At 49.0% G+C, this 24,056-nt stretch overlaps 1 protein-coding gene across 7 annotated transcripts; it reads left to right on the top strand.

Annotated features, from left to right (window-relative positions):
• The first annotated feature begins 4,473 nt into the window (after window positions 1-4,473).
• Window positions 4,474-23,633, top strand: CHST12 (carbohydrate sulfotransferase 12). 7 transcript variants are annotated; one of them, XM_036932886.2, is made up of 3 exons: window positions 4,475-4,658; window positions 6,704-6,830; window positions 21,896-23,633. In XM_036932886.2, the coding sequence occupies exon 3, from the start codon at window positions 21,981-21,983 to the stop codon at window positions 23,238-23,240; it is 1,260 nt and encodes a 419-aa protein (XP_036788781.1). In that variant the 5' UTR covers window positions 4,475-4,658; window positions 6,704-6,830; window positions 21,896-21,980; the 3' UTR covers window positions 23,241-23,633. The 7 variants fall into 7 exon arrangements, with proteins under 7 accessions (XP_057343431.1, XP_036788781.1, XP_036788780.1 ...); XM_036932885.2 differs by having other exon boundaries at window positions 6,682-6,830; XM_057487448.1 differs by lacking the exon at window positions 6,704-6,830 and having other exon boundaries at window positions 4,474-4,643.
• Window positions 23,634-24,056: the final 423 nt, after the last annotated feature.

Below are 24,056 nucleotides of genomic sequence, written 5' to 3'. Positions count from 1 at the left end.
AGTCCAAAATCTGCAGGGTCGGCCAGCAGGCTGGAGACCCCGGGAAGGGCCGGAAGGCCATCTGCTGCAGAAATCCCTCTTGCTCCAGGGTGCTAGGTTTTTGTTCTGTTCTGGCCTTCAACTGACTGGATGAGGCCTACTCACATTGTGGAGGGTAATCTGCTTTACTCAAAGTCCACTAATTTAAATGTTAATCTCATCCCAAAGCACCCACACAGAAACACCCAGAATGTTTGACTATGTGTTTCCAGTGACTGTGTTCCAGCTATCCTGGGGGGCATGCCTGAGGACCAGACGGTAGGCCAACACAGGACCAGGGCGAGTCAGGTGTCCGTGCCAGCCACCATGCCAGCTGAAGAGGCCTCTGAGCTCAGGATCAGCCAGCTGGTGGTAGCTGAGGGAGGATTTTGAGTTTGACCTAGTTTGAACCCAAAAGGACAGGAAAATTACACAAGCAAGCTAGCGCCCTGGAGGTTCCATCTGTGCACATCTGTGGTCAAGTGGCCATAGAATTTGTGCCTGTGACATAAAGATCACCCTGTGACCCCACCACTGAAGAGAGAAAATTATATAAAGTGAAAAATAAAGATGCCCTGCCCCATCTCATGCCATCTGAGTTCAGGTGCAGCACCTGCAGGGTGGCAGGAACCCAAAGCTCGGGCTGGCTTTCCAGGACCAGGCATGGGATGAGGTGCCAGGATTTGTCTTGGTGGACCCCGGGAGTGTGGCACTCACTGACGTGACTTCTCATGCCCTCATCTCCAGCCTGCACCCTCTTGTCTGAGCTCAAGATGCAAACACCCACTGTGTCCCTGGCAGGTACAATATCTGGTGTGTCTGCTCAATACCGAGTTCATGAAGTCTGCCCCCCAAACTGCCCTCCAGGGTTTTCTATCTTGTGGTGGCCACTCAACTGCCCACCTGTAAGTCCTCTCTCTCCACGCCCATGCTCTCCCTTCTATCTGCCCTTCCCCAAACATCTCCACCTCCTCTCCCAGCTCCACCTGAGCCTAGGACACCGCAGTCCCGTTGGGGGACTAATTGGGCCCCCTGCGATAGTGGTTAGGGGCTGGCTCTTTGCATACAACATCACCACTGTGAGTGGTGGGGTTGTTATTACAAGCATTACACAGATAATAAAACGGACATTCAGAGGCTTAAGGACCAGCCAGGGTCACACAGGTGCTGGGAAATAGCCCCAGTGTGCAGGGCCAGGCTCCTACCATTCCGGTGTTACTCCAACTGTCCCAAAAACGTCCAAAACATGGAACACTGCAGTGAGACCAGGGTGGGGCTGAGGGTGCGTGAGCTCAGGATAAATCAGAGGGTTCGTTTCGGTTTTCACATCACCTGCAAAGAAGGTGAGTTGAATTTGCAATCCTTATATTCTTTTTTCCCATTATTGATGTTCACTCAGACCCAGAGCCCGGAAGTAATCAGAATCTCCAAGCTGCCTAGACAGCTGGTAGTTCCAGGTCCAAGCTACAGTTACTTCTATCTTCTTTCTGATACAATGCTGGTTATGAAACCAGAAACAGTCGTAGCTGGTATAGGACCTTGTGATAACACAAACCAAAACACAGAGACTGAGCCACGCTGTGGTCAGCTCTGAGGAGCCGCAGGCTTTACACAGCCAACCAGGGGCCCTGAAGGTGGACCACAGCCAACCAGGGTGTTGTGGAGAAAAACAACCAGCTGGGCTTCAAAGAGGGGAAACGATAGTCACAGTGGGGGGATCTCCAGGTGGAGCTGGCTTGCTCTTCGTTCCCTTCTAGCAGGTGCCTCCTGGCCAAGGGGACTGGAGTGACTATAGTTCTGGCTCTGGAGCCCCAAACTTGACTTCTGATGTGGACTCTTGTCTCACACAGCTGTGTGGCCTTGGCTAGTTGGTTAACTTCTCAGAGCCCCTGCTACTTTATCTGTGAACAAGGAGATAACATGTAGCTTTCAGAGAGGGTAAGTAAACATGGAAGTACCTTGTTCATGTAAAAACTTTTTTTAAAATTGAGGTGAAATTGACATAAGATAAAATCAACCATTTTAAAGTGACTACTTCAGTGACATTTAGTACATTCATAATGTTGTACTGCCATTATTTCTATCTGGTTCCAAAACATTTCATTACCTCAAAAGGGGACACCACCACATTACCCAGCTGCTCCCCAACTCCCCTCTCATCTTGCCCCCAGAGGAAGAGAGGTCTTTTTCTCAGTTCCAGGTCCTGTCCATTGAGACCCTTGCCCCTCTTTGCTTCCCAAGCCGACGTCCAAGCATTCACTGGGTGACCTCTCTGTTCAGATTCACAAGAAGGCTTTGTTGGAGTACAATTCTGGCTCCTGGACAGTGGAATCCCTATTTAAACAAACTTTTACCAACCCCTCCAGATAGTGGGAAACTCATGCAGAACCTCTTTAAAAATCATGCTTTATCCTGGTAAAGGGTCTGAGAAGTCTGGCTGACAAACATTTTAAATAGTTTATCCTGTGACCTGCTCTTGTTTGGCCAGGGAACCCTTTTTTCTTATCAAAGGGGCACTCATAGCTCTCTGCAGGCCACCATTTCCAGGGACAGGCTGGGAATTGCAGGCCTGATGGAAACATTGAGTGCCTCTGAATGCAGCCCTCTTGGTAAATGATTTCATTTAATGTTCATTATGCAGCATGTCGTCATAATTAGCAAAATTTCAGCTGGGGGAAATAACATTTATAAAGATTTTTTAAATGGAGGTATAATTTATATGATAAAATGTATACTTTTGAATGTACATTTTTTATATGAGTTTTGACTGACACTCAAGATATAGAACAGGTCCATCACTCCTAATATTTCCTCATGCTCCTTGGTAGTCAACCTGTCTCCTAAGCTCAAGTCCAGAAAGGATCTGTCCCCATAGCTTTGTCTTTTCCAGAAGTAATTTCAGTGGAATCACACAGGACACACTCTTTCAAGATTGGCTCAGTGCATCATGTATTTGAGGTTTATACTTGATGTTGCATGTATCCAGTTTTTTACTGCTAGTAGTATTCCAAGGTATGGATGGACCACAGTTTGTCTATTCATTTGCCAGCTGAAGGACTGGGTTTCAGTTTGGGCAGTTATGAAAGTCCCTAAAAGCACTTGAATGCAAGTTCTTGTGCAAGTATGTCTGTTTCTTTTAGACAAATACCTAGGAGTGGGTTTGCTGGGTTTATGGTCCTTTTATGTTTAACTTTTTATAAACTGCCAAACTATTTCCAAAGGGGCTGTGTGCTCTGCACTCTATCAGCAGCTGGGGGGAGTCCCAGTTCCACATCTTCATCAGCACTGGGTATTGTCAGCTTAAAAAAATTTACTGTGACCATTCTCACAGACATTTAAAAGGAAGCAGCATTCTAAGACGGTTTTATTATGTAGTTTTTGATAAATACTGGCATGGGCTAAATTGTGTCCCCCTCAAAAAGCACGTGATGCAGTCCTAACTCCCAGGCTTTCAGAATCTGATCTTACCTGGAGACAGGATCTTTTCAGATGAAATCAAAAGTTAGATCATGGGGTGGGTCCTAACCCAGCATGACTGTGTCCTCACAAAAAGGGGAAATCTGGACACTGAGACAGACACAGAGAGAAGCTGGTAACAGAGAAGACGGCATTAAGCCAACAAGAGAGGCCTGGGGCAGGTTCTCTCTCCCCCGGCCCGCCCACCCCGCCCACCTTCAGCCTCCAGAACTGGCAGCGTTGAACTCTCTGCTGCTAACCCGCGGGGCTGAACTCTTTTATAGGAGCCCCAGCAACTGATAACCATACGAAACACCGGCTACCTGCCGGTGCTGAATCCTATTAGTAGGATGACACCTCCGTAGGACTCGGATGCAAGTAGTGTCTGCTTCCCGGCCCGCGGAGAGAAGACCCCTTCCAGGGACAGAGAGGGAGGGAACCCAGCTCCGACAGGGCCGCATTCAGCGCTCCATGGTGGGCGGGGTTCGGGACGCCGGGGCGGCCTGGGAAGGGCGGTAGAAGGCGCGGCTGCCCTGGTCCGCCGGAGGCCGCGGGAACCTGGCGAGGGCTGGGGCAGCGGGCGGGGCGTAGTTAGGGCGCGAACTCTCCGCGGATGTGCCCGCAACTAAGTCAGGGCTCGCGGGAACCGTTACGAGCGCTTCGCGCGTCGCCTCCCCTGGCTCCCGACTCCGCGCGTGGGACCTGTTACCGCCCTGGCCTGGACACGAGCCCCGAGCCTCCGTCCCTCGCCCAGGGCCGTGGCACGTCCCAGGCCCCGGCTGCACGGGACACGCGACGCTCTGCAGGCAGTCGGATCTGCACGCAGTCAGTGCTCGCGCTCTGCGGGGAGACGGCAGCCGTCCCGCCGCTGGGGCGGGGCCAACGCCACGGCCCGCAGCAGGGATTGGCTGCCGGGATGGGGCGGGCCCCAGGAGGCGGGTCATAAATACCGCGCCACAGGGCACTGGCTGAGGCGGGCGGGGACGGTGTGCGGAGGGCGCAAGCGCGTCGAGGGCTGGCACCCGGCGGCCTCTGTGGCCCCTCTGCGGGTCGCAGCTTCTCGCGAGAAGAGGAGCGGGAGGCGGGGCCCCGGCGCCCGGGGCGGGGCCGATGGAGGGGCCTCCTCAGGAGGGCCCGCGGGTCGCGCGTGGCGGCGGCGGCTGCGCGAGGTGAGGCGAGGCTAGGTAAGGTGATGTGAAGTGCGGGGCGCGGGTTCCCTGGCGGTCCCAGCCGCTTCCGCTGGCAAGGGCAGGGCTTGCCGCCCCGCGCGAGTCCCGCCTGGTCGCTGTGTGACCTTGGCGCGGCCCGCACCCTCTCTGGGTGCTGGTGCCCGCGGGCCCGGGCGGCTTCTCCCTGCCCCGCGGAGCGTCCTGTTGGCCCGGGCGGAGGGCGGCTGTGGTTTCAGCGGCCGCAGTGCCCCCAGCCTTGGGCGCCTCGCCCCCGACTCCCTGGCGGTGGGCACCCCGGCCGTGGGCACCGCCGCGGACGCAGCGTGCGGCCGGGGAGAGGGCCGCGCAGCGCCCGTCCCCGAAGCGGCACTGCTGCTTCAGTAGAGGGAGCCCCGGGTTAGTCTCGAACAGTGGGACTTATATCTGTGTGGGCTCAGAGCCTCGCGGGCGAGCCGTTGGCTCGGGCCGAGGGTGCGCCTGGTGCGGAGCACTAGCCGCAATCTGTCCACGGTTATTAGATTATTTAGCTTATAATCGACCCCGGCAGGGAGACCGGGAAGAGTGGCAGTGAGACTTGCGGGTGCAGGCGCTTTGCGCGGCTTCGGGCGCCGGGAAGTGGCCGCGCCGGTCCCCGCGGCCGCTCACCGGACACAGCCCTCTCTGAGCGTCGGGTCCTGGAAAGGTGACTTGGGGTTGCTGTCCGGGTGTAGAAGGAGCAGGAACGGGGTTATTAGGACGTGTTTGCTAAATGGAAGCTTGACTGACAAGCGCCGTGTAAGGTGAGGGCGCGCAGGTGTTGACAAGCTCACCTCACAGAGCGCAGTCTGGTCAGCAATCTAGCCTTAGCTGACACCTAGGGAACTGCGATGGAAGGAGGCACCGCGGTGAAGTAGAGAGCGCCTGGGTGGAATCATACAGACACCTCTTTTTCTTGCACATTTGTTTATAGAATTTTGGGCTGGTGTTTTCAGGCCAGCGGCGCTGCTCACTGCGACTCAGTGTGCGCCTGCTTGGTCAGTTGGGCAGACATGGAGTGAGCCTGTAATCATGTAAGATGCCAGGCTGGGCTGGCCGCTCATGTGGTTAGCCTGACTGTAGCAGTGTGATTCGTGCTGTCCTGTAGGCGTTCACAAAGTGCAAAGAAAGGAGAGAGCAACTCAGCCTGTTTTTTGGTATTGGAGAAGTTTTCCAGGGTGGAGACGACATGAATTGGGCCTTGAGAAATGAGTGAAGATTGGAGAGAACATTCCAGGTGGAGGCAGTGGGGTATTTGGAGATGGGGGAGTGAATGGGATGTTTGGGGGAAGTGAGTTCCTTTATTCATTGTGGGAGGAGATTTGAGGATTGGGGTGGAAGCTACGGTGGGAAAGAGGTGTCTGATTGAAGGCCTTGATGCTGTTCTGCTGGACTTTTAGCCCTTCAGTGAAGAGTGACAAGGTTTTGGGTGGGATTTGACAGATCTGTGTTTTAGGAAAGTTAACTTGTCATAATGTGGAGGATGGACCCAGGGTATGGGGAGATGGAGGCTGAGTTGGGACAGTTTTGGGCATGTGGGTCCAGGATAGTGGCCAAGAGGTGGAGAGAGGCACCAGGTAGAAACAAGCTCAAGAGTCCACAGGAAGGGATGTGATGGAAGGGAGAGAAAAAAGGCAGACCACCGGCTCTCGCCTGAGCGATTGAAGGGCTAGCCGGTTCCTGCGATGGGGAAAGCTGGGACCGCTTTGGAGGAGGGAGGAGAAAAGCACACTTGATTTTTAGTGTGCAGTATTTGCCGGCCACCTGGGTGAGATATGCTCTTGTGGTGGGCAGAATCCTGGGCAATATCAGCCTGAAAGCGAGAGACGGTGGGAGGGAAGCATGCTGGTTGGGACGTGCAGTATAGTGCCCCTGCACTCACCACACCTGGTGGGTGATTCTCTTCTAGAAAGGCCTAAGGCTGAAGTTCCCTTTGTGGAAAGGAGACTGGTTATTGGTAATACTGAAACAAAGGCAGCTAGTTTATCATAAAAACCCTTTCATCTTTGTTTCTGTTTTTCAGTTCTTTCTTTCTCTCTCTTCAGAAAGTTGTGGCTGGTTTCACACCTGTCTGTGGCTGCAGCCAGAGCTGGTGGCTCTCCTGTCACCTGCCAACAGATGTGCCTAATGATGACTGACCCAGGAACTCAGTACTTCCTGCAGTTAACCAAGGTGGTGGCTTCTTTAACTGTTTAGAGAACTTTAAAAATATTTCAGAGGAATGGGAAAGCAGGTGGGTGCCCTGCTGTACATAACACAAGAGGGTGCAGTGAATGGAGCTGCGGCTCCCAGATCACCACCAGCTGGCATGTTGCCCCCCAGGCAGGAGAATGGAAGAGTCTTTGGGAAATGGGAGTAGCCACAGAGAAAGCATCTAAAAGTGGTAACGTCAGGGGTGCCCAAGTAAGGAGGCCCAGCTGGATGACTCATTAATGAAGCTCATAATTAATAACCCCCTCCCTGGGCTCAAAGCTTCCAAGTTCTTTTAATCCCCTTCCCCTTAAACAGGAATAGGTAACCAAGGACATGTGAAGAATCCTCTGATTTGGAAAATAAGAGACCATCACCCACACTTGGAAGCAGTGGAGAGAGTGGGGAAGGAGACCTAGAAAGCAAACGGTCACCAATGTACACATGGAGATACGAAAATACTGTATTCATGAGACAAGAACAGGACTCTGAGAAAAAGCATTCAAAGCGAAAAAGAATTCTTGGATATAAAAACACAACAGCAGAGAAACCAAAAACAACACCTCAGTTGCATGAAAAATAGAGTCGAGGCACTGAGGGACAGAAAAGCAAAGATTAAAAAAATGGAAAAAGGAAATGGGAGGGTTAGATCAGGAGGCCCTCAGCTAAATAATAAGGAAGAAAAGAGAAAATAGGAGGAAATCATCCACAAACTGATACAAGATAACTTCCTGGACCTCAAACTTCGGGACTTGGAGGGCCGCCGAGTGAGCACCGGAATGCCAGTGCAGGGGTCCTCCACCGTCCTGTCTGTTCCCCCGCCTGGGAAATGTGTAGGTGGGGGGTGTCTGGCAGTGGAGGGGTACTTAGTTTCCCACAGGCACCAGCGAGAGTTTGGAAACAAGGGATTCCTTGGAAGTGCTCTGGAGCTGTCATTCCAGAATTTGGATAATGAGAGTTCAGATGGAGAGAGATGTGCACACCCACTCCAAGGCCCATTGTTGGGAAATGTCAGAACCCCAGGACAAGGACATTGTGCTGGCTTGTAGAGGAGGAATCAAACAGGCCATCCGCAGGTCGTCCCGGGGTGTGGTGGAGTGGCTTGGACACCTGTCCAGCGCAACACTGCAAGCTGGAAAACTGAGCATGGCTTTTAGAGTTCTAGGGGACAGTTTTCCACCTTGAACTCTATACTTAGGCAAAGGAGAGTAAAGATACATTCAGACATGCTCCAAAAGTTTGCCTCTCACATACTTTAAGAAAGTGACTGGCTGGTGTACCCTGCCTAATCGAGGTGGTGAGTCTAGAAAGACAACTAGAGAAGATGGGATTTTCCTCAGGAGAGGTGGAGAGAATCCACCAGATGAAGAGAGAGAGAGGATGTCTCATAACCCGAGCTGGTGAGATGGCTTCTCAGATTTTGAGGGGAAGAAGATAGGGTCCTCCATGCACTGGGAATCTGGAAGGGAGATTTAGACAGTTGGCAGAGTTGGGGCTGGACTAATGATAAGTGTAGAAAACAAAGTAAATGAAAGCAGAACTGTCATTAGTTCCAGGGAAAATAAACCGTTGTACAGGAAAAGAAAGATAATTATGGTACACGGCAAGGCTAGCTGTGAATAGCCTTTGCACAATGATATTAATTTATGTAAACATCAACTATTACTCTAATTGAAATGATGATATGCCTCTCTGGAGAAGGTGTGGGGATAAGAAGGGCGTGGTTGTATAAAGTGCCAGGGGAGGAAGAGAGCCCGGGAGGGTGGTAGGCGGTAGATCACCCCCAGCAGAACCAAGGGGTTATACCCCAGGCTGTTATGTAGGGTTTGGTCACACCGAGAGCCTGAGCTGAGCAAAAGGAGGGCGAGGAGTGATGTGGGTGATGCCAGAGGGACGCGGGCTGCTGTGTTTTGTGATAGACTCCCCAGTACTCCTTAATCCTTTAATGTATGTGTACCAGACACACACACACACGTGCATAGCATGGATAAAAATAGAGACAAAGTCAAGGTAAGCACGTGACTCAGATGAGAGAAGGCCCTAATTGAGCCTTGGTTTTGTGCACGCTACATTGCTGCCAGGCCGTTCGCTTATCTGGGAGTTTACTGGGTCTGTTTCCTCTTCTGCTTTGTCATTGTTCTCTGTATCTGTCACTGGCTGTGGTCGGGATTCGGTGCTTTCTTTAGCTTTTTTTCTTTTTTTTTTTTGAGAGGGCATCTCTCATATTTATTGATCAAATGGTTGTTAACAACAATAAAATTCTGTATAGGGGACACAATGCACAATCATTAATCAACCCCAAGCCTAATTCTCAACAGTCTCCAATCTTCTGGAGCATAACGAACAAGTTCTTACATAGTGAGTAAGTTCGTACATGGTGAACAGTGCAAGGGCAGTCATATCACAGAAACTTTCAGTTTTGATCACGCATCATGAACTATAAACAAGTCAGATATGATTATTCGTTTGATTTTTATACTTGATTTATATGTGAATCCCACATTTCTCCCTTATTATTATTATTATTTTTTTTTTTAATAAAATGCTGAAGTGGTAGGTGGATGCAAGATAAAGGTAGAAAACATAATTTAGTGCTGTAAGAGGGCAAATATAGATGATCAGGTCTGTGCCTATAGACTAAGTATTAATCCAAGCTAGACAAGGGCAACAAAACATCCACGGATGCAGAAGATTTATCTCAAAACAGGGGGGGTGAGGTTCTAAGCCTCACCTCTGTTGATCCCCAATTTCTCACCTGATGGCCCCCCTGCGACTGTTCCTGTCTTAGGTTGTTCCTCCCTTGAGGAATCTTACCCGCGTCTCTGGCTAACCAGTCATCTTCCAGGGCCATACAGGGAAATGTAAAGTTGGTAAGTGAGAGAGAGAGCTTTTTTTTCTTTTTATGTGTTATAAAGGTATGTGAAAACATGCCCAAAAGTAGAGAGAAGAGTATTATGAACTCTTCTTTAGCTGTCACCCAGTTTCAGAATTACAGAAACAGGGCCAATCTCATTTTTCTGTCTTTTGTTGTTAGCATAACAACTGTATTGAATATCTACTGTAGGCCAAGCACTGTTCTAAGCCTTGAGGCTACAGCTGTGACAGACAGGTCAAGTACCTCCCTTCTAACCTTTATGTTCTACAGCACAAAGACAAAATGAGCAAATAAACCAGTGAATATGTATTGGAGGTGAGGACAAATGCCATGGAGGAAAAGCCAGTGTGGAGAATGGGGAGTGCAGTGGGGGGTGATTAGAGAAGGCCTCTCCAGTGGGGTGAGTTTTGGGCCAAGATCCGAAGTGCAGGACTGAGCCACAGGGTTCCCTGGGTGAGCAGTTCAAGCAGGGACAGTGAACATGGGCCGGGCAGTGGGAACCTGGTTGGCAGAGCTGGTGAGCAGCAAGGAAGCCTCTGTGGCTGGACTGGGGCCAGTGAAGGGGCACTGGAAGAGGCACAGTGTGGGATCCCAGCCTTACAGGGCTTATCACGGCCACTGTAAGGACTGCAAATGGGAAGCCTATTGACTCCCGTGATTGGAGGGTTTTGAACAGAGATGTGCGATGATCTGACTTTTAACAGAATAACCATGGCTACTGGGTTGAAAATGGATGGTATGGGCTCAAGAACAGACACAGGGAGACTGAGGAAGCAGCCTTGCAGCTGGTGAGGGCTGGCTTGGGGCGGGGGGCAGGTGGGGCAGTGGAGGGGCTGAGAGAGGCTAGCAGCTGGGTGTGCTTGTAAGGTAAAGCCCCAGGCAGGCTCTTAAACTAATCATGGTGAAATTTATTATCATTTCCCCCTGAAATAATTTCTTTGAATTGATGTAACTCTGAGAAATGAGTTATTGTCCGGATTCCGGAGTCAAATACCATGTGACAAATATTTGAGCCTTACGAGGAATGTAGGGGATAGAGTAGATCGGGCCCTGCCTTCTGAGAACTTGGAATATGGTTTGGGAGTGTGCCACTGGAATGCCCACACTTACACCCATCTACCTGTGAGATACAGATGGGCTTAGAGACCAGGCCAAGCATGTGGCCGTCTGTGCCCTGGGCCCGGCTCTGCGTGGAAATTACTTTGAAGGCCAGGTTTGGGCTGGGTTTTCATTCAGGTCTTCTGGGACATATGGCAACCGTGAATATTTATTACTTGTTTTTATTTGGATATACTGTCAGATTTAGTTTGCAGGGCTAACTGCATACAAAGGAAGTAATTTTACAAGCAAATAAACCCTAGTACTGGTGACACTGGGTGACAGTTTGTTTTACCTGGGCCTTTAACCCACCGCAGGGCCTGGGACAGGGCTGGGGGCCATGCAGAGAGTGAATGCTGGCCAGTAACAAACTTTCCGAATCTCTGTGGACTTTGGTGATAGTGACGGGGCCACAGTGAATTATTTGCCTTATATGCTGTTTGCAAAGCTGGAAAAAAAAAAGTAGATAGTTTCTGGTCTTTTTGCCAGTAGCATAAATAAATAAAACCTTGAAACATTCTTGGACTTACTAATGAAGGCCATCACTTGATTTAATGCTCAGAAGTTGGTTGTTTGGACAAGAAGTGAATTCTGTCAGAAATAAAGGTAATACAAGTCCGAGTGTCTAGTAAAAAACAACCATTAAATATATACTGTAAAGGCTGGTGGAGGGTAGTGTCTGGGAAGGTAGGCTGTCAAATAAAGTACCTGGGTTCAAATGCCAGCTCTAAACAGTTTGCCAGCAGTATAGACCTGGGCAAGTTGCCTGACTGTTGTGCCCTAATTTCATCATAATTTGTGTGAGGATTAAATAAATTAATACATGCAAGGCCCTATAACAGCACTTTTGAAAGCCTACTACCTGTTATTAAAAAATTATTCAGAATTAACAGTCTTCTTTGTTGATAACTGTCTATTGGTAGAAAGCATGAGTAATAATAAAAATAATGTTTATTTATCTAATAAAAATCCTTAATATATTTTTGGGCCCTATGAAGACAGAAAGATAAATAAGGCCTGTGGTATAGTTTAAAGGAAGCAATTTACTGTTTCACAGCACACTTAGCTGATGTTTTCTTGTCTCTATACTCAGTTTTCAGCTGTTTTGAGCTCTGGTTAGCAGAAAAGCCTTGATTGGTCTTGTTTTGTAGATAAAGAATTAAAACTCAGCCTTAAGGTGATGTCTCAGGCCACTCAGCAGAGACTGGGCTCAGCCTTAAATTCTTTCCATCCTCCTTCCAGTTTCTAAATGTCTGTGTCAAACTTGGGTGCTTATGTTTTTATCCTGTATTGTGGAAGCTGCCAAGAGCTAGTTCACGGTGTTCATCTTAAAGAGAAAAGTTTTAGCTTCTGGAGATTGCCTTAATAAGACCACTGACATTTTTCTCTTGAAATCAAATGTATTGAGGTATAATTTACATGCAGTAAGATGCACCATTTTAAGTGTACAGTTCAACAAGTGTGGACAGATATATCCATCTGTGTAACTCCCACTATAATCAGAGCATTTCCATCACACACAGCTTCCTCCTCTTCCCTTGCACTCTTTGATTTCTGTTACTATTTTTGCCTTTTTAAAAAACTGCCATAAATGAAATCACGTATATATGCCCTTAGTGTCTGGATTCTTTTGTCCAGCATAATATCTATGTTGTTTCATGAGTCAGTGGTTCATTCTTTTTCATTGCTGAGTAGTTTTCCATTGATGACCACACCAAGTTGTTGATGGGTCTCTGAGTTGTTTTCAGTTTGTAGCTGTTTTTAATAAAGCTACAGTGAACATTCTTCTACAGATCTTTGTGAGAACAGTTATTTCATTCACAGAGAGTGTCTTTGGTGTTGAATCTAAAAGGCCTCACCATATCCAATATCATGTAGGTTTTTTCCTATGTTATCTTCTAGAACTTTTACAGTTTTGCATTTTACATTTAGGTCTATGATCCATTAGAGTTAATTTTTGTGATGAGAATAAGGTCTGTGCCTAGATTCTATTTTTTTAGCATGTGGTGTCCAGGTGTTCCAACCCCTTTGCTGAGAGACAGACTCTCTTGGCTCCAGGCTGCTCCCTTTGTCCCTTTGCTGAAGATCAGTTGCCTGTATTTCCAGGCGTCTGTCCGGGCTGTCTTCTGTTCCATGGATCTGTTTGTTCCTTCCCCTGTACCGCCCTGTCCTGGCTGTGTAGCTTTATGGCAAGTCTTGAAGTCAGGCAGTCAGTCTTCCAGCTTTGTTCTCCTTCAATATCATGCTGTCTGTTCTGGGTCTCTGCCTCTTCATATAAACTTTAGAATCAGCTTGTTGGTATCCACAAAATAACTTGCTAGGATTTTGATTGGGATTGCACTGATTCTGTAGATGAAGTTGGGAAGAACTAACACCTTGATAATATTGAGGCTTCCTATCCCTTTTGCACTTTGAACATGGAACATCTCTCCATTTATTTAGTTCTCCGATTTCTTTCATCAAAATTTTGTAGTTTTCCTCATATAGAAATAGTACATATTTTGTTAGATTGACATACCTAAGCATTTCACTTTTGGGAGTGCTCATGTCAATGGAATTATGTTTCTAATTTCAAGTTCTGGTTGTTCATTGCTTATATGTAGGAAAGTGGTTGACTTTTGTACATTAACTTTGCATTCTGTAACCTTGCTGTGATTGCTTGAGCCCTTATGTTATATATGAAAAACCATTGATAATCTAAGATTTCTACATCATATTTTGACGGTCAGTTTGGTCTTTAAATAGAGTCCCTCTGCATTATTAATAATATCTACTTTTTGAGTGACTCTGTAACATCTTACTATACTGATGAAAAGGGCTGCAATGGGGTGTGTGTGGGGACTTGATAATATGGGTGAATATTGAAACCACAATGTTCCTCATGGGAAACCTTCATAAGATTGTATCTAAACTAAAAAAAAGAGTGCCTACTTTTGGATTTTACAGAACCTTCTGGGGGCTGAAAAATCTGCTTGATACTTTCTAGTACCATGTTTTCTGATTTTTTGAAAGTCTTAGCATTAAAAAAATATGATCTGTATGCAAAAAATATTTATGTCAGCTTTATTCATAATAGCCAAAAAAGGGAGCTAACCCAACAGTCCATCAGTTGCTAATTGGATAAACCAATAGTGATGTATCTATACAGTAGGCGTCCACTGAGCAATGAAGGAGCCTCTGCTGACACAGGAACGGCCCGGACAAGTCTCAGCAGCGTGTTGCTGAGTGAAGGAAGCCATACAGAAGATCCTAATCCTGTGATCATTGTATGACACTCTAGAAAAGGCAGACCAGTAGGGCAGCAGACAGGTTGGGGCTTGCCTGGAGTGGGTGTTGGCAGAATTGGGGAGCTCTTGGGGGGGAAGGGAATGTTCTGTCTCTTAGTTGCAGTGTAACCTCAGTTGTGGTTTACGTTTGCCAAAGCTCATCAGACCATAGAGATCAAGAGAGTGGGTGTTCTTGTGGGTAAATCAGACCTCAATAAGCCTACTTGAGAAAGAAAGGAAAGGCAGCTTTGCTAGAGAGATCCAGTCAGGAAGGAGCGGCCTTTAGCACAGGGGTGCGGGAACAGCCGGCTGGTACGTGTAGGGCATGGATCCCTCCCTGAAGCAAGTGCCTGTACTGGGTAGTGTCTGAAGCTCTCTGCATTAGGCCTTTCTACGGTGGCAAGTACAGCGGTTTCCATTTCTTAACACCTACTGTTCAATTCTCAGTGATTGGGTCACTTCTGCCTATAATATGTGGTAAACACACACACACACACACACACACACACTCTCTCTCTCTCTCTCTCTCTCTCTCTCTCTCTCTCTCTCTCTCTCTCTCTCTCTCTCTCTCTCTATCTCACTCACTCACTCTCTGGCCAAATGGCAAAGCAGTTACATGTAAGTCAAGATTCTTCAGAGACACAGAACCAGTGGGAGGTGGGGGGAGTGTATAAAGAGATTCATTGTAATGAATTGGCTAATGTGATTGTGAGGCCAGGATCACTGAAGGTGGAAGTTCCAGTGAGTCTCAGTCTGAAGGCAGGAGACTGACGACAGCTCAGAGACAGAGGGAGTTCTCCCTTCCTCCTCCTTGTCGTTGTTGAGGCCTTCAACAGGTTGGACAAGGCCCACCCACCCTGGGGAGAGCATCTCCTCTACTCAGCCTACCGATTCAAATGGTAATATCCAGAAACACCGTCACAGACACAAGCAAAATAATGTGCGACCAACTACTGGGCAGTCCATGGCTCAGTCAGGGTGACACGTCAATTAACCAGATGTACCACGTGACCTTTCTGTCCCACAGTTGCCGGCGCTGCTGTGAAACTGGAAAATGTCTTAAACTGGCTGTGATGTAGGTCTGGTCCTCTCTTCCAGACCAGGATGACCAGTGGCCGTGTTGGGGCCACACACCTGAATGGAAGGAGCTCAGCCCCCAGCGTCTGCCCCAGACCTCCCTGTCTTTCTTCTGATTTTTGCCTGCTACTGGTGTGAAGGCTCCTCGGACCAGCAGCCTCACACGGGCAGCTAGTGGGGGATGCCTGAGTCCGGGGCTGCTGAGCTGCCCTGGTGTCGTACCCTGCCATGCTGCGTACCAGAAGAAATACTCAGCAGCCCCACTCTGAGCTAGGAGGCAGCTCTGTCGGCCTCACCACGTGTTTTGACTTAAATGTAACCTAATTCCTCTATCCGGTAGCATTTACAAGGGCACTGACAGAGTCCTCATAGGAACCTAGCCGCCAAAGGATGGAGGGTTTGGAGGAGACTTTGCTGTCCCTCCTCTTGCTGGAGGCGGAAGCCTGAGGCTGATGTGCAGCCAGCCAGCTGTCAATGGCTTTCTCTGTGAAGTCTCTTCATGCTCTTCTTCAAAACTTGTAGGGCTTTTGGTTGAGTGCCTTTTGAAATAGTGGGAAATTTATGTTTGGAAATAATGCCCTTTTCAAATGGAGATTACTTGCTGAGGTCAGTGTTGTTCTCTGACATGCTTTCGAGGCAGTTGGGAGGATGGTGACTTCCTTGCCCTCCTGTCTTTCCATGCTGTGCCTCTCTTGTTCCCAGAAGGCGGCGAAGGGTCCCTGGAGCGTCCAGCTTGGGATGCCTGGTAACCTGGGCCTGGAATTCCCAGATGTCCCGTTCCCTTTTAAAAAGTGAAACTTGTGGCAATGCTACCTGGCAGTCTTTTTATCTCTCCTCTTCTTGCCTCTTTGCAGTTCTGAAAAACTGCATGTATGATCCAGGCATGTTTTAGAGCAGCCAGCCCTTTCCTTTCCAGGCACCCCTTTCACAGGCCACTTAATATACACGACCCATCTTGTTTTCACAACTGCTGTTTATGTGGCTTTTCTGATGTCAGAAATGACAACACAGAGGACCGCCCCATTCTTTGGTATTGACCATGAACCGTGGCCTCAGCCTCATCAATAAATATTGCCCCAGCTTGGAGTCTGTGCTCCTCACTTTGATTTGGAAAGGCCTGGAAGGGGCTGCAGCTAAAGTCAGTTCGGATCTGTGGCAGGACTCCAGAGCAGACCAATCGCCTTGTTGAATAACCACACACTGTCAGGGCTGTCCTGATGGGCAGACCTGTCTCATTTTCACGCACCCAGTCCCCCCCTTATAAATTCTTAACACTTTAAGCTTCATTTAATAAACAAATTGCAGGTAAAGGCAGCCTGTTGAGCTTTTGTGCAACATTATGAGGTAAGTTGTGGCTTCAGGAGCAGGCAATTCTCCACCATATTTAAGGCTGCCTTTTTTTTTAAACACTGTCCTACATTTTACTTTATTCCTTCAACAGTACCTCTTGGAAATTCCTCCAGGCCCAACTGTTACAGCTCTAATTCATTCTCTCTTTTTTTTTCTTTCAATTTTAAAATTATGGTAAAATACACAAAATTTATCATCTTATCCATTTTTAAGTGTACAGTTCAGGGGCATTAAGTACATTCATATTGTGCAACATCTCCATCATTATCTCTGTAACTTTCCATCTTCCCAAACTGACACCCTGTTCCCACTGAGCGCTCCCTCCCCACCCGCTCCCCAGCACCTGGCCCCACCACCCACCATCTGTGAATGTGACTCCTCCAGGGCCCTCAGAGAAGTGGAGCCATTCAATTTGTGTCCATCTGCGTCTGGCTTATCTCACTCAGCATCACGTCCTCAAGGTTCATGCACGGCGTGGCGGCTGCCAGAATCTCCTTCCTTTTTTAGGGTTGGATAACATTCCACTGTGTGGCTGGACCCCATTTCCTTATCCATTCATCCTTCAGTGGTCGGTGACTTGGGTTGCTTCCACCTTGTAACTGTTGTGAATAATGCTGCTGTGCACATGGCTGTACAAACATCTCTGAGTCCTTGGTATCATTTCTTTTGAGTGTAGACCCAGAAGTGGAATTGTTGGATGATATGGTAATTTTATGTGGTAGTTCTATTTTTAAGTTTTGAGGAAGCTACCATACTGTTTTCCACAGCAGCCACACTGTTTTCTGTTCCCACCAGCAGTGCCAGGTTCTCTGTTTCTATAGAGTTATTCTATTTCTATGTTCCAATTTCTCTACAGCCTCAGCAATACTTGCTATTTACTTGATTTGACAGGAGCCACCCTATCAAAATACGTGTGAAGTGCTGCCTCATTGTGGTCTAGATGTGCGTCTCCTGAATGATCAGTGATGTAGAGCATCCTTTCACGTGCTGATGAGCCGTGGGGGTGTCTTCTCTGGAGGAGCGTCTGCTGAGACCTTCTGCCCACTCCTGAACTAGGTCGTGTGGGGTTTTTTCTTGAGTTTTGAGGTGTCTGTATCATGGGTATTAATTCCTTATTAGATAAATTATTTGCAAGCATTTCTGCCATTCTGTGGGACCCTTTCCCCTGTTGATAGTGTCTTTTGATGCAGTTTTAAATGTGCATGAAGTTCAAGTTGTCTGTTTTTTCTTTTGTTGTTAACACCTTAATTTTTTATTGTGTATCTTTAAGAAAAACTTTTTTTCTTATAGGTAAAAATAATAAATGCTCAATGTAAGCAAAAACAAATACAGAAAATCATAAAGAAATAAATCAGAATTATCCAGATGCCACTATCCAGGGCTATTTACTGGCACCATTGTGGACTTGGGCAGTGGGCTCAGTGCCCTCTTACCCCTGTGTGCCATCCATTTCCACCAAGTGACCAGACCATAACCTGGTAATTTTCCTTGCAGCTGCCCACAGGGAGAGGCTGCACAGTTCATGCTGAGTGATTTAGTCTGCATGATACCAGTTATGAGTCTCATTATAGATCAGTTAATGACTGGCTGTTTTTAAAAAAGCTGCAGATACACTGTGCTGATGAGGAAAGAGCCCTGGGAAGAAGCCTGTGTGACCTGCCGCTGACCCAGGATAGGTAGTGATACATATGGGGCCTGAATGTGGACTCTGGATCCCAGTCACGGTTAAGTAGGTTTTTTATTCACTAAGAACAAAACTTTAGACGTTAACTGTATTAAAGACTGAAGGATTATAGCTTTTAGTGCTAATACACCAAATGAGGAAAAAATTAGGGTGACTTTAATTAAATAAATTTGTGTTAAAAATAGACATACTTTCTTTGAACTTGAGAGCCATTTCAGGACATTTAAGGAAACATCAAACGAGTCTGTTCAGCCTCTGCTGGGGTACAGACCAGGCTAATGGGAGCGTTTGGGCCAAGCAGTTCTGAGTAGGGACATTCCGGCTTTAGCCGTTGCTCTTGGCCTCCAGGATGGGTGCCTCTGTTGTGTTGGGCCAGAAGAGCCAGGAAACCCGTGCTCATTTGTGACAGATTCAAAAGCTAGAGTCTGAATTTCCAGGGGAGCATGATCCCTGTTGGCCAGATTGAACTTTGAATAAGAAGAAATGTGTATATATGACTTGAGTCCATGGGAAGAGGTGGGAAGATGTGGCCATCATGCGGGCATGTCCTATCTGATGACAATTAATGCATAAATACTTTTTACGGTGTCCCAACTCAGTTCTAGGAAAGGAGCTATTGATGAGCACAACCATGTGAATGAATCTCAAAGTGCATACTGTGTGATTGCATTTACACAATGTTCTAGAAAATGTAGACCAGTTCATAGTGACAGCAAATAGATCAGACTATGGAAGGCCAAGGAGAGGATGTCCCAGAAAGCTTGGTGGGGGAAGGAGATACTCATGTCTGATGTGGCAGTGGCATCTGGGGTGCATACATACATGATGTCTGTCAAATCGTCTATTTGAGTAAGTGCAGGTTATTGTACATTACTCATATATCAGGAAAGCTGCTTAGAAGAAAGTGTACTTTAATGTTAGGAAAGCTGAGGGTATGTTTATGTGGTGAGCTTGACTTTTGGGGTCAAATTCAGATTTTGGAGACTTGAATGCAGCTATCACCCAGATTAGGTAAGAGCTTATTCAGTGGCAGCTGCTATTAAAAAGATATTACCAATATTTATATTGTTATTATCCTAAAAATATTAGGCCACGTCTTCCCTTGCAGTTGAACTGAAGTCTTAACTGAATTAGTAGTAAGGAGGGTCATTTGATACAAAGCATTGCAGACACAGGCCTGTGCTGCTGTGGTGCACCGTGGCAGGGCTGAAACTCAGCAGAGGAGTGTGGTCATCAGGCCTGGTGGCTCCCAGGCTCTCAGCCCCGGGGTATGTGAATGGCAGTACCACCCTCCTCCTGTGGCTCTGCCTGTGTCCACAGGTGTGGCTTTGGGTCTGCAGCGTCTCCTCTGCTTGCTAGTCTTGACCTTAACATTGGAACCTGGCCACTCAGTCACTGAGCATTTTAAGTTATTTTTTTCCCCTTGCCACTTTCTCAGACTTTGACAGCCCCCCTTTTTAATTGTGTATGGTTTCATCTTCATCTCTAGAAACTGCACTGTAAACTGCACTGTGTTACCTTCTCTAGAAGGGACAGTCCTGGAATCTTTAGGATCTGGGTACTTAGGATCTAATTGTAAACAGGCTGTGAGGCTTGGATTCTGACTAGTGCAGGGGTGCCCTTCCCTGCCTGCCAGTCCCCAAGGGGAGGAGCTTCGCTGCCCACAGCCTTGTGGGGGACACATGCTCCGACCCCGGCCTTGGCGGCCTCTTGCTGTGGTTACTGCCTGTCCTGTGTAAGACGCAAAGCTGTGTGTATCCAGGCAGCACCGAGCGGTGAGAGGGCTGAGCCCACCTGGTAGTTAGTTGATGGCTTCCTTTCCTGTGGGGTGTGCTGAGAGCCGGGTGCTTAGGAAACACCACACGAAGGTGGCAGTGCCAGAAAACGTGCTTTTTTCTGTCAGATGACTATCTCAGCACCTCTCACAAAGAAGCCTGGCCACCCTTTTTACTATGAGGATGTGCTGCTTTCTCCACTACCAAAATGATGAAGAGTAAACAAAAGCTTCCGAGGTGGATGGGGATGTCAGCCTACTGATGAGGTTCACTTGATGTGCTAGGTACCCCCTACACAGTGACTGCCTAAGAGAAGTGCAGCTCGGAGATGTTTACCCTGGGGGAGGCCCTTGAACATGCACGCTGGGAGTCTCCTTTAGAACCCCCGGGATGTGAGCTGCTGTCTGTCCTCTGTGACAAAGGTCCTGGTGTCTTAGAAATGGCTTGTTTTGTGTGTGGGCCAGGCTGTAATTACTAGCATAGTCATTCTTTTATTGGCTGCACTCTGTTTCTGAGTTTTGTTTCTGAAGCTACTCAGGATAAGCTTGCCCCATCTCCTGCATGACAGCCCTCAGGATAGTTGGGGACCCAGTACCAGACTCTTTCGGCTGTGCGAGCTGGCCAGGCCTGCTGGCCCACCCTGCCATACAGTGATGTCCCACACAGCTGCTCACCTTCGCGGCCATCGGAACTTGCCTCCCTGTGCTCTCCCCCCCGCTTTGGTTTTGATCAGCAGCCTTTCCCACCTTCAGTTGTGGCTCTGATGCTGTCTGGCTCCTCCCCAGGGACCACTGACAGTGCTCTTAGAAGCCAGGCCCACGTGGGCCCACTTTCAGCAGCCTGTGGACCGGCAGTCCCTCCCCACTGACCTTGGGCTTCAGGACCCTGCTAACCACAGGGAGCAGAGGGAGTACATACTGCACAGTGCACACCAGCCACACGCAGCGCCTGCCTCTCACAGGTTTGTTTGGATTAAGTGTACACAGCAAAAGGGTTTTATGGTAGGTGGTGGGGGCAGCATCTTTGGCATTGCTTGGCATCTTTGGCATCTTATAAACTAGCTTGTCCTAAGTTTTAATCCCTCTCCTGCCCTCCGCTTTACAAGGGTCTGTGTTCCCACCAGTGACTAGTCTGTTACACACCTGCTTTCCAGTGCAGTGATAAAGGATCTCCAGCCCCTTCCCTTATCAGCGTCCTTTTGGGCCCTTCTAAGCAGAAGTAGTCACATTATACTGTCCCTGAAATCTACATGGTTGTTGTATTAAGATAGTTTATTCAGAGTGTTACTGAGGCCATGACCTGCGATAACAGTCCATCAGAGAGGGTTCTGGTCAGACTGCTCCGAAGCCCTTTGCCTGGGGTCAGCCTATATGCATTTTTACAACACTGGGTGCCGCAGGAAAGAGGTTGCATTATCAGTGTATCAGCCATGTCCCAAGGACACATCTAAGTGTCCTAAAAGAGCAAGCTGCACATTTGGATGCCATGTGTGTGAGGGAGCAAGGATTAGGGCTGTTCCCCGTTCTGAAGAATCCCATTGAGGACATGAGCACCATATTTCTGCCCAGTTTATCCGTTTTGGGCTGTTTTTCCTCTGGGCCTGTTGGGGGCTTGGGAGCCTTGCTGACTCGGGCAGAAGGGCTACAGGGCGTCCGCCCAGCATGGTGACCATCCTGCTGACTTTGGCCCCCAGCAGCTTGTTGGTGAGACCTCACAACCTGAAGAAGCTATGCCTCTGATCAAGCAGCCTAGCAAAATCCAGCCGGACAACGGTGGTGGGAGGGGCAGCAGCAGGGAGGTTGGCAGTGAGGCTGAAAGAGGATCCAAGATGTTAGCAAGCGCCCGCCCGCGGGGCCCAAGACCGCAGGAGGAAACCCCAGCAGGGCCCGACTTCCTAACTTGGCTTCGTGTCACCTCTGCAGGTCCCTGGGCACCCAGCGGCCAGCCTCTCATGAGGCTCAAGTGAAAGGGGCCGGGTGAAGGGCCCCCACCCCGTCTGCGGACAGAATGACCAAAACCCGCCTTGTCCGCCTGTGGCTGGTCCTGGGGTCCGTGTTCATGATCCTCCTGATCATTGTGTACTGGGACAGCGTGGGCGCCGCCCGCTTCTACCTGCGCACTGCCTGGTCCAGGCCTCGCGCCTCGGAGCCCCGCCCCAGCCCCGGGCAGCAGGAAGGGAAGGAATTCGCCTCTGACGTGGACGAGTTCTTGGACAAGCTGCTGCGTGCGAGCAGGAAGCAGAGCGCCCTTTCTGGTAGGAGGGTGGAGCAGCCTTCCCCGCTGGCGTCCAGCAAGCCAGTGCTGAGCGCCATGGAGGAGAGCGTGAGGGGCTACGACTGGTCCACACGGGGTGCCCCGCAGAACCCAGACCCCGATGGGCGGCAGGCCAAGAGGAGGAGCGTGCTCCGTGAGTTCTGCACCAACACCAGCTTCATGTTCCCCGCCAAGGAGCGCTCCTTCGACGACATCCCCAACTATGAGCTGAACCACCTCATCGTGGACGACCGCCATGGGGTCATCTACTGCTACGTGCCCAAGGTGGCCTGCACCAACTGGAAGCGCATCATGATCGTCCTGAGCGAGAGCCTCCTGGACCAGGGCGCCCCGTACCGCGACCCCCTGGACATCCCGCGGGAGTACGTCCACAACTCCAGCACCCACCTGACTTTCAACAAGTTCTGGCGTCGCTATGGCCGGTTCTCCCGCCACCTCATGAAGATCAAGCTGAAGAAGTACACCAAGTTCCTCTTCGTGCGGGACCCGTTTGTCCGCCTCATCTCGGCCTTCCGCAGCAAGTTCGAGCTGGAGAACGAGGAGTTCTACAGGAAGTTCGCCGTGCCCATGCTGAGGATGTACTCCAACCACACCAGCCTGCCCGCCTCTGTCAGTGAGGCCTTCAGCGCGGGCCTCAAGGTGTCCTTCACCAACTTCATCCAGTACCTGCTGGACCCCCACACCGAGAAGCTGGCACCCTTTAACGAGCACTGGCGGCAGGCGCACCGCCTCTGCCACCCCTGCCAGATCGACTATGACTTTGTGGGGAAGCTGGAGACACTGGACCAGGACGCCGCCCAGCTCCTCCAGCTCCTCAGAGTGGACAAGCTGCTCCGCTTCCCCCCGAGCTACCGCAACAGGACTGCCAGCAGCTGGGAGGAGGACTGGTTTGCCCAAATTCCCCTGGCCTGGAGGCAGCAGCTCTACAAACTCTATGAGGCAGATTTTGTTCTCTTTGGCTACCCCAAGCCCGAAAACCTGCTTAGAGACTGAAGGCACCAGCAGGGGGGATAACCCCAGACAACAAATGCATGGGTTTGCATTGCTGCTTCGGAGCCCAGCGGGCACCTGCTGGCCCTCGCTGGCCTCCTGACCATGCAGTGGCAGTTGCCATGTGTGTTTTTTATGCTTTGTTACCCTCTCAGCCCAACACGTTGCAGAGTCCGCAGTGCTTCTGCTGACAAGGCCGCTGAGGCCCCTGGAGCCGACCACACCCATGCTCTGGTATTTTAAATGACCTATGATATTGCAAGCTGGACTTACTGCTCACTCCACTGCCTGTATTCCTTGAGTACTGTATTAATATTGTTTTTTAAGATTAATATATTTCAGATATTTAATATGAAAACTGGAGAAGGAAGTGATGGAGTAAAGTGTTACATCCACCCCTTGCCTGCTCTTGTGGTTTTCTGGTGGAGCGGCAGGTTCCTTTCACAGGGCAACGCGCACTTTAAAGGCTGACACTTCAGCTCCGGGGCTCAGTTAAAGGAGGGAGGTTTCCTGGTTGCAGCAGAAAGACGGACCTAATTTTGGAATCAGGCTTTATTTTTAAAAGAGTAGCCTACAAATCCGCAATAGTGAAAGTTCTCTTATTAGGTGATGTATCCTAAAGGGAAAGAGGTTTAAGTAGGGTTTGATATTTGAGATGAAGTCAGAGGTAAGCCAGACTTCAAGGTCACAGCTACAGAAGTAGGATTTTTAACTGCAGCCTTTCCTTTAATAACAGGATTAATCCTTTAATCCTTCCTATAAATCACAGACATAAGGACAGGAATGGTGTGGGCAGGAGTTTGTCCCTTGGTCACATGC

This window comes from Manis pentadactyla, chromosome 10 (assembly GCF_030020395.1).
Source record: "Manis pentadactyla isolate mManPen7 chromosome 10, mManPen7.hap1, whole genome shotgun sequence".
NCBI lineage: Eukaryota > Metazoa > Chordata > Mammalia > Pholidota > Manidae > Manis > Manis pentadactyla.
The sequence above is the reverse complement of the archived record's forward strand: the minus strand, read 5'-3'. Positions and strand labels throughout refer to the sequence as shown.